Source organism: Vitis riparia, chromosome 5, assembly GCF_004353265.1.
Source record: "Vitis riparia cultivar Riparia Gloire de Montpellier isolate 1030 chromosome 5, EGFV_Vit.rip_1.0, whole genome shotgun sequence".
Taxonomy (NCBI): Eukaryota; Viridiplantae; Streptophyta; class Magnoliopsida; order Vitales; family Vitaceae; genus Vitis; species Vitis riparia.
Genome location: NC_048435.1, coordinates 7135619 through 7151864, shown reverse-complemented (window position 1 = coordinate 7151864; position 16246 = coordinate 7135619). Strand labels below are relative to the sequence as shown.

The 16246-nt window shown below is 33.6% G+C and overlaps 1 protein-coding gene across 1 annotated transcript; it reads right to left on the bottom strand.

Annotated features, from left to right (window-relative positions):
• Nucleotides 1-5004: 5004 nt before the first annotated feature.
• Nucleotides 5005-8705, bottom strand: LOC117914094 (CASP-like protein 5B3). The gene is made up of 3 exons (XM_034829284.1): nucleotides 8198-8705; nucleotides 5425-5557; nucleotides 5005-5322 (listed from the first exon to the last, which is right to left on the bottom strand). The coding sequence occupies exons 1-3, from the start codon at nucleotides 8326-8328 to the stop codon at nucleotides 5128-5130; spliced, it is 459 nt and encodes a 152-aa protein (XP_034685175.1). The 5' UTR covers nucleotides 8329-8705; the 3' UTR covers nucleotides 5005-5127.
• Between the last annotated feature and the right edge of the window lie 7541 nt (nucleotides 8706-16246).

Below are 16246 nucleotides of genomic sequence, written 5' to 3'. Positions count from 1 at the left end.
AAAAATATGCCAGAGATATTATATGCATTGCAAAAAATTAAGGATGATGCCAAACAAATTTTGATGCATATTTTTGAGAAAGAGAAGAATTTAGAAAATAGACATTCTAAAAGTTACTTAATACTACATTATGAATTTTTGTTTGTTATTTTTAGTTTATGTATTTCATCGATTATTAATTTATATTTTTTTTGGATAAACAGTTCCAAAATAATTGTTATCTTATGCATTTAGCAAAGTTATTAACTTAGTAAACCGGTCAAGTTGGGACCATAATATTTTATTATTTAAGTTAGATTATTAATTTATTGAACATTTATTTATCAAAGTTGCACTATATAAGTCATACATGTATAAGTGTTGTAGTAGAAACATAAATGTTCATTCTAAATAATAAATATCTATTTATTGATAAATTAATAAATTATTCATTTAGTGATAAATTAGTATTCTTGTTATCTCTTGGTCCCACATTTTATAAGGGTTTTTATCATATATGAAATATGAGAAAGAGGGTAAATATATATCTCATCTTTTACTATATTCCATTTTCAAATATGAAATGGGATAAATCATAGCTTTTTCACACTATGGAATTACATGGCAAGCATATTAAAAATGTGAGACAAAGCTAATTTAATTAGGAGAATCACCTAAGAGGAGGGGTGAATTGGATGATTAGGATCTTTTTGCAAAGATTAATTAAAAGAATGATACAAGTAATTAATAGTGAAAAATGAGCAAAAGGTAGAGAGAAGAGATATATAAACTTTTTTTATAGTAGTTTGGCAATTCGCTTACATCCACTTAAACTCTTAACTGAGCGATGGTTCTACTATCTAAGGCTTCTAATACAAGCCTTCAAGCTTTTATAATTGGATTTACCAGTTCCAAAGGGCACTATAATATCTTTAAGCTTTCCACCAACTTGAAATCTTTTTTACTAAAAAAAGAACAGGTAGATAAAGCTTTAAGACGCTTAATTTTAGTAGAAAAATACCTATCAATATAAAAGAAAACTAGGATAGATTTCAAAGGTGTACTAAAGGAATTTTGCAAGTTTGGATTCAATGCACTTAAATGATGATTTGAATGAGAGAAAGTAAGTGTATTTTAATTCAATGCAAGTGTTTTCTTATTAATAGATGTAATAAAACACTTCAACTTATAGAAAACAATCTCAAACACCTAAAACCACAAAAAGTGGTCTCGACTAGTTGAACTTTGATTCAAATGATTGACTAATTGTTGGTGTATTTAATGCATAATAAATAACCATTGATACTTTTTTAGGTTCGACAAACTTTTGACTAGTCCTCAACCAAATCTCAATCGAGCAAGCCAAAACCTCAACTAACTATACACCACCTACTGGAAGAGAGAGAAAATGATTTGGAGCCTCAACCATTCCTCGAACGTGTGAGCTTAACTAGTTAAGCCAGTTCCCCAACTGATTGAGCTGATTCCCCAATCAATTTGACTAGTTCAAGGCGCTCGTAATTAGTTGCACCAAAAAATGTAGAAAGGCTCCTAGGGTTTTGTTCCAAGATTCCAATAACTAGTATAATACATTTAAAACCCTTTTTAAATCAATTTTGTAAGAATTAGACCAAGGTTTTGAGATAAAATGCATATTCATCCAATTTAAAGGTAAAATATAATTTTTAAGTTCAGGTAAGGATGAAAAATATATCTTAGAGTGCATAGAAAAAATTTAGACATAAATGCATCAATAGAAACCATCTTATAATATATCCTAGACACTTTAAGTCTTTAAGTTGTCCACTTCTTCTTGTCGTTTGATTTCTCACAAGGATACTTGAGCTTTCTTTGGAATAAATCATTGAAACTTGAAAATTTCATTTGACTTAAAGTTGTTAGTGCATTTAACCTTGTTTTGTGATCGTCAAAATATAATTAGGAGAATCATTGAGCTAATAAAAAAGTTTTTCATCCTTTAATGAACACTTCTAAGACTCTGTTTGGTTTGACTTTTGAGAAGCCAAAAGTTTTTTTATAAGCTCAATAAGAGCTTTTATGCCTATTTGACTAATTTCGTTGAAAAAGTTTATGATTTTAAAAAAAGTTTAATATGCATGAAAGTTTAGGAAATGTTGCTTATTGTAAAAGTTTTATGGCTTACTTAAGAACTTCTTTCATGTATAATAAAACTTTCACAATACTAAATCACCCTTAAAAAATTATGGCATTGACTTGACTCCTAGTTAAAATAAAAAATAGGCCACTATCCCACACGAAGCTTAAGTATTCTTACATGTTAACTTTGATTGTTATTTCTTGTTTCTTATTTCTTGTCAACTTTGATGGTTATTTTCATGACCTCTCCGAACTTATTATTAATGTTTGATTGTTATTATGATGTAACGAGGTTGTGCACCATTTCTTGTCCTATTTTCAAGACCTTGAGTTTGTGTATTTATAATTTTCTGTTAGTGGATTGAGTGTTCTATTGAGATTCTTTTAAATTAATCTTGTGTTACCATTTTGAAATATTGAAATAAAGAATGAAAATGAGAAATTAATTTCATTTCCGTTCGTTAACATATTTAAATTATTTTTTAAAATAGTATAGAAATAGAAAATTCATTATTATGAAAATAAAATTTGACTTTTACTAAGATTTTGATTCCTCTTTTTTACATGATGTTATGTCTTTGTCAGCTTGTTTAATAATTTATTCTTCCTCCAAAACATAATTCCCAGAAAATTTCACAGATAATTTTTTTTACTGGTTTATAGAGTCGTAAGCAGTATCAAATCAATCACTCAAGAATGAGATTTGTTAAGGAACTTGCTTCTCTTTTTTTCACTTTTTCATTTGCGAATCATTCCCTGTTGCAGCTTGATTTTATGCTGGAATAATTAGGATTCATTTGATGGCTCATGGCTTTATTAGTTTATGATATCATATTGACACAAAACTGGACACTCCATCTCTTTTATCTTTATTCTTTAAAACTTTTTTTTGAATTCTTTCCTGGACAGTTTCTACCTCATAGTAGCGCACGGCCCAAGCACCCATGTCCCCAGCGGTGGCCAACTGTTACACGTACAGCCTCCCATAGCCGAATGCAAATCCTGTGAGCAACTCAGAAAAGAAATGGAATATTTTTATTTTGTTAATATTGTTGTAGCCTTTGTAATTGAGAACGTAATTTCATAGTTTCTGTGCTATATTAATGTTAGCATCTAGCATCTACACCTCTTCATCCATGTTGTTTTTTACATCATCTAAAGTTCATGATGCATCAGCTGACAAAATCCCTTACAGCATCTCTTTGGGTTCAGGAAATCTGGCAATTGGGGTAGCCTAGATCCACTGGTTAGTCACTATCAATGGTGGAATAGATTATGTCTCAATATCCATTAGAATAAACGTACTGTTGCAACGTATATAGAATCAAACTTCTATGAGGGAATTGATCTGACATGAGAATATTATTAGCAGAGTGAAAAGAGTGGTACTTTTAGTGGTTGATGGAAATTGGAAAATATTCTTCCTTTTTCCTCTCTTACGGTTCATGCTTTGTCCATCAAATGTGTATTTTATTATATACTCCAAGCAATTTAAGTAATTTCCCTGCTGAATGGCCTTAGCATCTGATATTTTACAAGAGTAGGGTGTCTTCTAGGAGGAGTTTTCTGATATAGTTCTAGTACTTCTGTGCTAGTTGAAGGGTTATTTACTGATCTCGACCCCATGAAGTTTAAATAAAAAATTTTAACGTTGAGGTGTGTGGTATTCAGTTATGAATCATGATGGATTCTATCCACCCAGTGATGCTATTTTCTTAGACTGATTGATGCCCAAGTGGGCATCTCGAAAATGAATGCAAAGAAGGATTCAAGTTGAGGTTCCAAATTAAATTGGGTTAGGCTCTCAAAATCAGTGGTGCCCACCAAAAGAAAAGCAAGGAACCAACAAGTAAACCAACTTTGTCCCTGCCACTTGGTTTGGTTGGCAACTCTCCTCTCCTCCCATCTTGCCTTTTTTATTCCCTTTAGGACTATTTCTTTGAATCGTCTTTTGTCCGTTTATATATGGGTCATTTCATCATTAAACATTCTCAGGGCTGCCACTCACCACAACACTCCCTCACTGCCACTTCTTTATCCCATTTCTCATTCCAAGGGAATAACTGGATGAGGCTGTGGTCACTTTCTTTGTATTAATCAAGCTTCTGGATGCCTTCCAATTCATTGCTCCTAAACTCTCGTTGCCGCTACTTTATCATCTTTTGGAGTATAAGTTATTGAATCACGTCAACTAGCTGTTAGGAATGGAATTAGATTTCTCAAGAGGATACCCTCAAATTGTTTCCAAAATTAACCTTGTCTGAATGCCCATAGCATGGTTAGGAGACACCCTGATGAGCAATCCGTGTGTGACAGTGGAAACATGAACAAGTGGCGATTGTTTTGCTGATTTTAAAGAGAACAAGCAGATCTATTAATAAGGATTCTTCATCCTTTACGTCAGATATTCACTCTGCCTGGTTTGGTTCATACTAAAAAGGTGATGATTAACCAAGAATCAAAACTAGCAGAATCTCAAGAGGGAGTTTACAGATTAAGGCTAGCTGTATGAATCAATTGACACTGGGGTGTTTACTGTGGGCAAGCTTTAATCCTGAAGGGAGACAGTGCCATTGCCATACCCGTATGCAAAATGGAAATTTGCACAAAAATGGCCTACCATGTTTGATGATAACATACTTCCCTCGTGAAAAGGAAATGAATCAAAGCATAGTTGCCTAAAAAATTTCACAGAAGTACAAATCCAGTTTGCTTGCAATTTGAGCTCATTTACCTCCTTTCTATGTACTAAAGGAACCTGGACATAAATAAGATGTTGCAGTTCCTAATGGAAGAAGCAATAAAGCACTTCTGCCTTTGGCAAGAATTCTCCACCTCTTGTTGATGAACTGCAGTTTTATTTTTTATTTTTCACAAGAAAAACCAAGAAGGAACTTTGGATAAGGAAAAAAGAATGTTTCGAGTATTGGAATGCTATACTTTTTTTCTATTCACAGTATATAAATGATCTAAATTTTTATGACAGATGCGTTTCAAGACAGCAAATAGAATATCCCAATAAAGGAAGGTTTAACCTGCAGCTAAAAGCCAAAACATGATTAGGGAAGAGGTTGCAATCATTATCCAACTCAGGAAGGCCAATGCAACTGAAATCTGGTATTTTTGGCATTCCTTCCCGAAATCACAGTCTCCAAAATCGCTATAGTACAAGACTGTGATGCCGGCAGATGCAGAGGCGGCTGCAAGGGACAATGTTGCTGTAACCTGTTAATGATATTAAAATAAAATTAAAAGAAAAACAGAATGAATAGGACATTTTTGAGCTACTCATGAAGCCAAGAATGATTAAAAATTTCAGAGACTGACCCAGTCTCCAACTACAAAGAGGCTGACCAAAACAGGATTGTGGAGGACCTTCTTTTTCACCAAGGCATATGCATCTAAGAAAGCAAGCCCAAAGCTCCAAATGACTTGCAAACCCATTGATGCGATCAAGTAGCTGCAGGGGCAACATGGCTTGAGAGTGTAAGGTCTAACATCTTGCAAGTCAAGAAACGGAATTTCAAGAAGATAGAACCACAAACAAAATGCAAAACATTTGTAGGTAGTGGACTAGTAATTAGGAAGTAAAGCAACAATTCAGATGACCAAAAAAAAAAAACCCCCCTTTTTTAAGCTAAACTTAATAGGTAGAGCCAAGTAAAACTGAGGTATGCTTAAACAAACTTTATTTCTACTCAAGCATGCACTACAAGAACTTCCTTAGATAGAGTAGCTGAAATGAGAATGTGGAGAATGGAGATGGATAGCCCAGAACCAGAGCTAGAATTGGGTGGATCACAACAAAGAAGAAAGAAACATAACACATGAATGCATCGTGAGAACCTCAAGGTAGCATCAATTCTTGAAAAGATGAGTGAATCAATTCAGTGGTAAGTTCATGTTCAGTAGTAAGTTCATTATCAGTCGAGGCCCATGACTGCACAAGTGAAAAACCACATAGTTTAAGCCATAACAAGGGCAATAAGAACCAAATTGGAAAAGTAAAAAAATAAAAAATAAAAAAAAAGCTAAAGAACAGAAAGGGCACAAGAGCTATATATATATATATATTTTTTAAAAAAAAAAAACATATTTATTAAAAGTAATTCACTCGGATGGAAAAACATTTACACTAACTACCAATGAAGCAAACCCTAGTTGATATGAGTTTGTCCTTCCACCTTACACCAAGCCACTTAAACATTGGGAAGGGTTGAAGTCTAGACCTCTGCTTCATTGCCAAAATGTACTGCCACTAAGTTAGATTTAATAAAAGAGGGGAAAGGGGGTGAGGTTTGCCACAGGAGCAACATTTAACAGAAAAAAGTGGCCTTAGAGCAAAATGGCATAATATATAGCCAAGACTAATAACTAGTTGGTATGTCACAGATAAGCTGAATTAAGCTGAGTTGAATTTTTCTGCCTGAGAAAGCTGGCAGCTAAAAGTTCACAAAAATGTATTTCATACATTCGACCAGCAAAGTGGGTTGTGTACACCAAGGTTAAATCTTCAGCTGTAATAAAGTCCTCTGTTTGGACATCATTTTAATTTTTACTCAGTTCTTGTAAAATCATAAAAACCTATTATAAAGGAAAACAAGTACATTGACAAGAAATGCATAAATAATAATGGAGAAAACGGAAACAACTAGATCTTTCTCTCCAATTTAAAATTTAAATCAGGTGGAATATCTAACTGATTACAAAAATATGCAACACAAAGAAAAAAAAAACACCAAATTTGAGCCTTCCAATAACAAATTAAGTAGTAATTCACATTGTTTGACATGATCTATGCAGTGTTGAACTTTCCACTGCTCATGGTTCACCTCCTAGACTGGTGATTCATGGAGTTCACTCAAATATGACTTTTGATTTGCTCAACCTTCAGTATTCTCATCAAACAATTTTGAACAATTATTGTTTTCAAAATATTCTCATTTTGGGGGCAAGCAATCTGAGCAATATTAGTCCAGCATAATTAGCTAATAAATTAAATAGTAGTTCATCATAACTTTGTTCTGTTGTTGGAATGTTCCACATCTTTAAGCCTTCTGAATCACAAAATATGCAGAATGAACCACACCAAGACTTTTTATCAACATGTGAATGAACAAAGCTAGATCACTTCAACGAGAAGCACATGACTAGTCTGGAGAATATCTGGTCACCAATCGGTGGTCCCGAAACATTATCAGTTTGTATAATAAGTCATCCTCTCATTTCTCTTGAAAAGTGGAGCCTCCCATCTTAACAAGCAATATTTTTTTTTTCTTTTCCTTTATTTTCTCTCTTTCCATTTCGTGTAACTGCTAAGAAAAACAAGCACCCATGTGAATGCTGTCATAAGGGTGGGCCCTTGTGGAATGGAAAGGTAAACTCTTAGACCATGGGATGGCATCAATACCGTTTAGCAAAGACTTCCAGATATGATCCCTAAGAAATTCTTGCCCTAGGATAACTACAGACAATCAACAGTCAACCTCCTCAAATTTGCAGATTCAGCAATTTGGGAAGGAGGTGACAGCAAATGGGATGACCTCTAAGAGGGAAAACAATCGTAAGTGTAGATTGTTCAAGCCAGTTTAAAGGACTTTCATGGAGACAAAGCCGGAAGAATTCTCCAAAAAATGCAGCTCTGTTTGCAGCAAAACATACTCCAAAGTTGAAAATAAAGGCAGGAGAAATCAATCAGTGAACATGGGGAAGAACGGTTACCCACTCTGTGGAGGTCAAGAGATCATAGTAGTAAATCCCAGAGGGATCCTTATTATTGTTTTTGAATCTCTAATCGTTTTTAAAAACTGCTTCTTTCTACTGAAACCTTAAGAAACTGTACCCAACTTAAAATCAAGTTGTTTGTAATCAAGAATATCAGGCTCAACCACATCTATTAGGCAAGTTAAGAATTCTGATCTTTTCATATTCTAACTGTCAAATCACCGGAATTTCTAATCCCATTATGGATGAAAAACATACGAATAAAATTCATACAGCAACTAGAGAGGTTATGAAATAAAGATCTCACACAGAAGAGACATCCCGGAAAAGAAATTTATAGAAACAAAATAGAGTTGAGTTGGGGAAGAACAAATACCAAAAAGCTGTGACACTGAAGAAGCTGGAAGTAGTTGCCATGGAAGCAATCGAACCAGCTGCAAACATGCACTGGGAAATCCTAAGAATAAGCCCAGTCCAAGTCCCAGGTGTTCCAGGAAAATCCTTCATCTCTCTCTCTCCAAATCCAGGAAAATTTCAGATTCTTTGAGGATCAGACAAATTACCAATGCACCAGAATTACCTATACATACAACAACTCATCGAATCATCAAGTCTCATCCCGCCCTTACCGGCCTAGCATGCGAAGAACCCAATACAACTGGAACCCAGAAACTATATTCCAATAAATGACGAGAAATTACACCGGGGTAATAAGAAGATAATGAAAATACAAGACTGAGATGAAGAATAGAGAGGAAAACAAAAGGGCAGCCAGAAATAATGAAATGAAACAGCTCACCCAAACCAAACTTGTTCTGACAAGTTACCAATCACTGCAGCTCAATGTCAACCCACAAGAACAGTCAACTTGGGTGATCTGATCTGGCCCACAGGCGAAAAATGAGTTCCATGGCAGATGACTAAGGGGTATCATTTAATTGCTTCCACCAAACTCAGCGTAAGCCCAGATTAATTAATTTTGGTGGCTTGCTTTCATCAAGTGTTCAAAAAAAAAAAAAAAAAAAAGTTAAAAATATAATAATGACAAAATTATTTCTAAATCTGCCCTGGTAAGACAAATAGGAAATTATTTTTTAACTTTAGTTTATTTTAGAGAAATAATTTTAACTTTTAAAATTTACGTTAAAACTTTAATATGATGTTATTAAAGCCTTTGCAAGAGAAAACCTTTGATTGATATTTTATAAATATTTTTTAATTATTATAAATTTTATTAGAGTTTAAAGACTCGAATTTTATTTGATATAATCCGAAAAATTTGTGGTGTAATATATATGCTGTAAAATTATACTTATGAGATTTTTTTTTTTAAAAGTATGTGGTGGTATAGTATAATTATTATTCATGCATCATCACATTATAATTATTATTTCACTCAAGCTAAACGACCAAGGAATCGATCTTATCTTCAATTACACTACACAAAGGTGTGGCTCAGGAGAAAAAGCAAAAAGGCTTGGCACTTCCGGAACTTTTGATGAATAAAATGAGTATCGAATGAGCAAAAAGGACGGACAATTAGAAAAGTAAAATTCGTGAACAAGGGCAGAAGGTTTTAAAAAAGAGGGGAAAACAAGGAAAAGAGACAAGTGGATTAATCCTAACACCAAAATTTTAGTCATAATTAGCTGATTTCAGTGTCTAAGCTACTCACCTACACACGAACTCAATATAAAGCTTAAAGCAATCCCAATAAAGCATAGAATGAAAAGTACCAATTGAATAGGCCCTAAAGCAAGTGGTGGCCACCCATGTCCATGTGGCTTGTCCTCGATTACTTTTCAACTTTTAACACTTGTTCTGGTGCAAGTTGGGTAAGCTCCGTATCCTTTTGTGTCACTCCAACTTAAACCACACATGGTTGGTATTTAGTAAAGGATATATATGAGAAAAAAATGCACCATGCATTAGAGTATGTATAGAAAAAATTAACCATACGGCTGATAATTTATTTGGTCACAGGGTATGGTGCCCACTTCTGAAGGAGTGTCGTGGGGCTCCTGTCACCTACACACTGACAATTAGTGTGAAAAGCGACAAGGCAATTAAGGTGGACATTCTTGCAAATTGCACACTTTTCACTATTATGAATTTTACCAAGTCTGGAGCCACTTGTCGGATTTGATGCATTCAATGTGTTAATCTATTTCAATTTCATAATCTTATTTTTTTTGAAGTAAAATTATTTACTAAATAATTCAAATGGGGTGATTTAATAATGATAACTTGCTTTTAAATTGCTTTATATATATACATTTGGGATATGGTAGGAGAATGCTCCACAAACCTTTATAAATTCACTTGATGTTAAGTGTGTTGTCGCTTAGCCTTTGGAATTTTCATTTTCATATTTCATGATGTGTCTTTTTTCATGCCTCGGTGGGTCTGAAGAGGAGGCTTTTTATCAGCAATACCTTTCTTTTTTGTCTGACGTCTAGGTCATCAGACAGCAATTTTATTTGTTTTAACCCATCCTGAAGAAATATGGGCAAACCTTGAATTTCATCCTCATTCTTCGCCATAAATTTAGTTTTAAATTTGTAGAAATAGGGGCTCCATTTTCTGGCTTCTTTGGGCTTCACAATTTGGATGCAAGGGGAAATCATGAGTGCCTGAGAGAAAGCAAAAGCAAAGTGGGGCTTGAATAACACTACTCCGATGATGATAGTTACACTAAAGCATAATGGGTATGAGAAGGAACTTTCATTTCTCTTCCAAGAAAGGTAGTATCGTGCTATAATGGCAAATTCAAATATGAGCTAGATGGGGTCTCCATGTTGTGTAAAATCATGATGATTCCGATTCTGTTGACGTGTTGAGATCGACAGTGGTATCATGATGTCTGCTATTTTATACATGTTATCAGTTGAAAGTTGTAAAATTCCTTATAAATAATCAAGGAATTCTTTAAACAACGAAGCTTGCTGTTGATGCATTGGTGTTGTGCATTAGAGAAGTGTAATAAAGAGAAGCTTTTGTCCCCTTATTGTAACTACTTCAACCGCAAAGTTCATAGCAGTGTAGGCGTGCTAGCCATCTTTATAGTTAAATAGTCTAGGCAAGACTTTTCGTGAAGTGCCTTAAGAGTGTGATAGTTTGCAAAATATTTCACTTCAAGAAAATTATTTGTATAAAGATAGGGGTTTTCTTCTGTCATTAGGCCCTTAATTGGGCAGCAGAGCTTTCTCTGTGTGGCATGTTGTCCTTGAAAGAAGACGCCACTGTAATTCTTGGGCCGAGCTTATTGGCCGGACTCTAAATATCTCTGTGCTTAATACTTTCGCACGTCTCATTCTACATGATCAGCAGATGTAACAATTAATTTTTTGATACATCAGAAAAACTTGAAAGTGCAATCAAAGTGTCACTACCATCACCTTTCTATCTTCAATTCTTGTGCACCAATCTCTACAAAGAATAAACAAGGATTGGCTTGTGGGGTGGACGTTAGAGCATTTGTTTGGGAAGCATTTTTCACAAGTTGTCTGAAAAATAGTTTTTGATGTTCTTAAAAATAAAAATGCGTTTAAGAATTGAATTCTAAACAACAGTTTTTATTTTCAAAAATAAAAAAACACATGTTTGATTCAGTTGATAAAAATAGTTTTTTAGAATGAGTAAAACAAAAAAACTTGTTTGAAATTGTTTTTTTTTTTTTTCTAAATTAAATATGTTTTTTAATTAATTTAATATTATAAATATATAAATAATTTTTACATTAACACTTCATTAAAATTAAAAAAAATTATATCTATTTTAAAAATTATTTACATGGCTTTTAATTTTCTTTTAAACAAATCTTTATTTTATAAATATCTCTAACACATGTTTTATTGATCAAACCCTCTACTTTTCATTGATAAACATCTTTAGAAAATTTTCATGTATTTAACAGCCGATAATATCAAACAAAGTAACAGTTTCATCTCCTCAAAGGACAATGAGACCATCTTGTATTTCTTTGATCAAACCCTCTACTTCTCTCTTTTCAAAATTCAATACAGCTACAACAAGAGTTTTTAACCCAAAAATGAAAAACCAAAGGCAAGAGGCAGGGCATACATGAGCTTCCTGTTTACTGACTTTTTTGCTAGTTGGCATTGAAATCTTAGTACATTCTATAGGCATCTCTATTTGAAGAGTAGTAGGTTTTGATCAGGTTATCAACTTGGAAACCATGTTTTATGTAGAGACTCATTACAAGAGTCCTTGAAGGATCCATATGAAGCCATATCCGATGAATATTTCTAGTTTTGCATTTTTGAATGGTTGTTTTTAGCCGTGCTTGTTCATGGCCTTACCTTTTGTAATTCTCCTTTAATGATTTTTGTATTTGCATTAATGCAAACAACCATATAACAAGAAATCAGTTTGTGGACAACAAGAAAACATCTTTCTTCAATGCTTTCACTAAATGGGTAATTCTACAAGTATATATGACAAAATACAAGAACATGAGAGAATACACTGGTTCACAACAGAAACAATGTCTGGTACAATGTTTCAGTCTTATGGAGAAGCATGGAAATGGTTGGAAAATATTGGAAATTACTTAAAAATGGATTCCTTTCTCAAGCTATTTTCAATTTTTTTTTTCCTTTTTCTCAGGGTCCAAATAGAGCCCTTCCCGAATTATTTCCAAAACATTTTTCATCTAGCAAGAGCTATCCAAATTCATCCCACAAATTTCATGAACAACTCTCAAAATTTTCCAAAGACTATAAACAATTTCCAAATTATTTCCAAAAACCCTAATTTATTTTGAGCAACAATGGAACCACAACTGACAATCTCATCATCTCAATGTCTTAAAACCATTCTTACTTCGTACTATCAACAGAGTCAACTTTTCAGAAAAGAATCTCTGAACTTTTCACCAAAAATCTATCATCAAAGCCAAAAAAACACCTTCAAACCCATAAAACAAATACAAAAATGCAAAAAAAAAAATCACAAAAAATCAAAGCTTTACCAAAAACCCTTGAAGAAAAGAGGATGTGTTTTGTTTTTTTTTTTTTATGGAAGCAAGGATGAAGGCCATGAGTACATGAAGTAGCCTACAAATTCTCCATCAGCTTGTTGAGTATAGAGGACACCAAAGTTGTTTTTCCTCAGTTCTTCATCAAATGATCCAACAAGTGATTCGTGATTGGGGCTTATTTTATTCTTCAATCGCACAATGTCTTCCACAACCTTAACCCAATTGGTAGGGTTTCTATGGAGCTCTAGTACCACACCACTTGACATGGGGATGATGACTTTGTTACCCTATGGAGAAATCTCCAAAAAAATACTTCCTAACAAATCTATCATTTTTTCCCAACAAAATTTTTCTGATTTAATAAGATCATCCTCATTACTAGATCTAACAAAAAATAAAAAATAAAAAAAATAAAAATGTTGAAAAAAATCATAAATACATATAGCGGTGCTAGTGGAGACACTCATTGGACTGCAAAGCAAGTAGGATGAGAACACTACAAAGCAAAGAAGATGGGACCAAAGAGAACACTTAGGCGAAAACATGGCGAACATTTTTTTTTTTATGTTCTCTAACCAGTGTAAAAAGTAACAAAAACATATTGAAGTTGTTATTTGAGAACAAGACATTCGAAAACATGGGGAACAACAAGAACAACTTTACACTTCTTTAGCAAACACGTTTTTTAGTGTTTTATGTTTTTAAGAACATAAAACAATTTTTGAAAACACTTTCCAAATAGGCCCTAAGCTTCCATCCTTTTCTAGGATCAAGTTAATCATGGTATCATACTTCGTTTTTTCTTGGAGAGATGCAAGGGATTTAGAGAGATGGATTACCTCCTTAATTAGTTGTTGTCTTTGCTGGTACTTAAAGAAATGGGGTTATGTTGGTTGAATGATGCATGATGTACATATCTTATTAATAATTTGTTAGACAATATGATAATAGATTCCTTGATTTAGGGGTAAGGCCTTATGCATGCTGAATTTATGAGAAATGTTTTAGTGATTAGTTAAGGCATCATTTTATGGTAGGCGAACGGAAGGAGTATCCTGCAATCCTTCTATTGCTTGAACTCGGCTGTCATCCCCTCAAATCTACATGTGCCCCTATTTAGACACATCTTGACCAGCCTTTTTGTTTCCACAATTCCCTTCCTTCCATTTCCCTTCCTTGCACAACCCTCTTTCCCTCTCATATTTCCATGTGGGAAATTAAAAGTGGGAAAATAGAAAATTGACATGGTGATCGAGCTTTTTTCCCAAATGATGTGATGAGAGTAGCATGATGATTGCACATACATTGACTCCCAAAATGATCATCACATTGCAACCTATATAAAGGGAACTTCCTATCATATTCCATATTTATGTGCTTTCACTGCTTTTGTGCTTCTATTTATCTAGATTTTTTTCCCTCTATGTTTAACTTTGCCCAAGGTACTAGTCATCACTTTAGCAATGTTGTTGCATTGGTTCGTTGGTTCCATATCTCTCATTCAATGAAGGTTGTGGGATTCTTTTGTGAAGACTGACTATGACCTTTGCACATCGGTAAGGCCTATATTCTAATGGAGCAGTTGAAAGTTAGGTTTCGTGACTCCTCTTTACTCTATAAGGTATTTTTTAGTTTTGTGAAGGTGTTGTTGCACCAATTAGGTCCCAGTGTCATGAGTGACCTCATGGTTTGTTGTAATGATGAACATAACCCTTGACTACCTTGTGGGATTGGGGGAGCTTCTACTCATTTTGTACAGGTTAAGAGGCATAGTATTGACACTTGGTACATCTCTCTCAAGGACAGTGATTTGTGCTTGGTCATTAGGATCTTTAACTCCTAGAAGAAATGGGAGGAGTAGAGGTATCTTTTAGTTATAGGAGGTTAGAAGGGATTGTTAGTCATGATGACCTTTCTCGCATGCCTTTGGTTAACAAAAAGGTATGATGGTACATGGAATCTTGGATTGCTTCATTCCCTGACATTGGATTTGATTAGGTGCATGCAATTTTCTTAGGGCTACTAGATCTTAGAAAACATAAGCAAATATAATCATAAAAACTACAAGGATCTAGATTTAAAATTTATATGTGCTTACTAAGATCTAGATATTCCCAAATCAATTCTTGTTGGTGTAGACAACTTCACATTTGTAACAGATCTTGCAAATGCAATAATCTTCCACTTTATAACTTTTCCTTGAATCTTGACACTGAGATGATAGAGGCCTTAATAGGGTGGAGGCCAAGGTTTTCTCTTTCTCTAATGTACAAGAAACAAAACTAACAAGAGTAATGCCTTAACCCCTAATATGGGTATTTATAAGCTTTCTATGGTTTTAAGTGATTTGAACTCACCTTGGGGTTAGGTCATTTAATTTAACCCACAAATAGTCTTAATTGATTAATTAGCTTAATTAGACTTTAATTAATTAATTAGTTCAATCTAAAGAGATAGTTCATTAGCTTTTGTGCAACCTTACATATTTACCATAACGCCCTTATATACATAAGTGAACTAAGAACCAATCCAAACCTCATAAACCATGACATCAAAGAATATAAGCTTTAGTAAGGACCATTAAGACCCATAGGATAATATTGACTCCCTTATAATGCTATCAACCTCTCAAGATTACTTTTAGAATCCTTGAGTTACAAATCTTCCTATTATATGATCAACTGATATATTGGTGCCCTTGTATTTTGATACTTATAGTATCAATATCTCCTAACTCATAAAGAACATATATTAAATTCCCATTAATGAACTATTAAGACCATAGATTTCCTAATCACATTTCCTTAAGATCATTGAAAGAAACACACTATCTCAAACTTTATAAAATATCATGGTGCCTCTATTTGAGGTGTCCAATGGCCTGACACGACTCAATATTGACCGGGCCATTACGGACCAACGTGTCGAGCCAGCACGACCCACTTAAAAATCTTGTCGGGGCGGGCCGGCCCATGCAAGGCAAATATGTGGCCCGACATGACCCATAAGTATGTGGGCTAATCGTGTCGTGTGGCGGGTTGTGCCATTGTGCCATGCCGACAGGTCGTGGCCCATGGTCCACTCACTTTGCTAAAAATTTTAATTTAATTTTTTAAAGTCATTTTTTCTTAAGTTTTTTTCATTAGTAAATAAAATTTCTTTTTGTTACTTTAAACAACTCTACTAATTATATTTTTTATTTTTTATACACCTTTAATAATTATATTTTTTATTTTTTTACATTTATATTTATCGAGTTTGTAATTGTAAAATTTATAGAAATGTTAGTTTTTTGTTTTTAAAAATAGTAAAAAAATTATATTTGAATTTGCTTATTTTTTATCAAAATAAAAATAAATTTAAAATAATGAAATATAAAAGGAAATGAAATCTAAAAAAAATAAAATTCTTTTATTCAATATT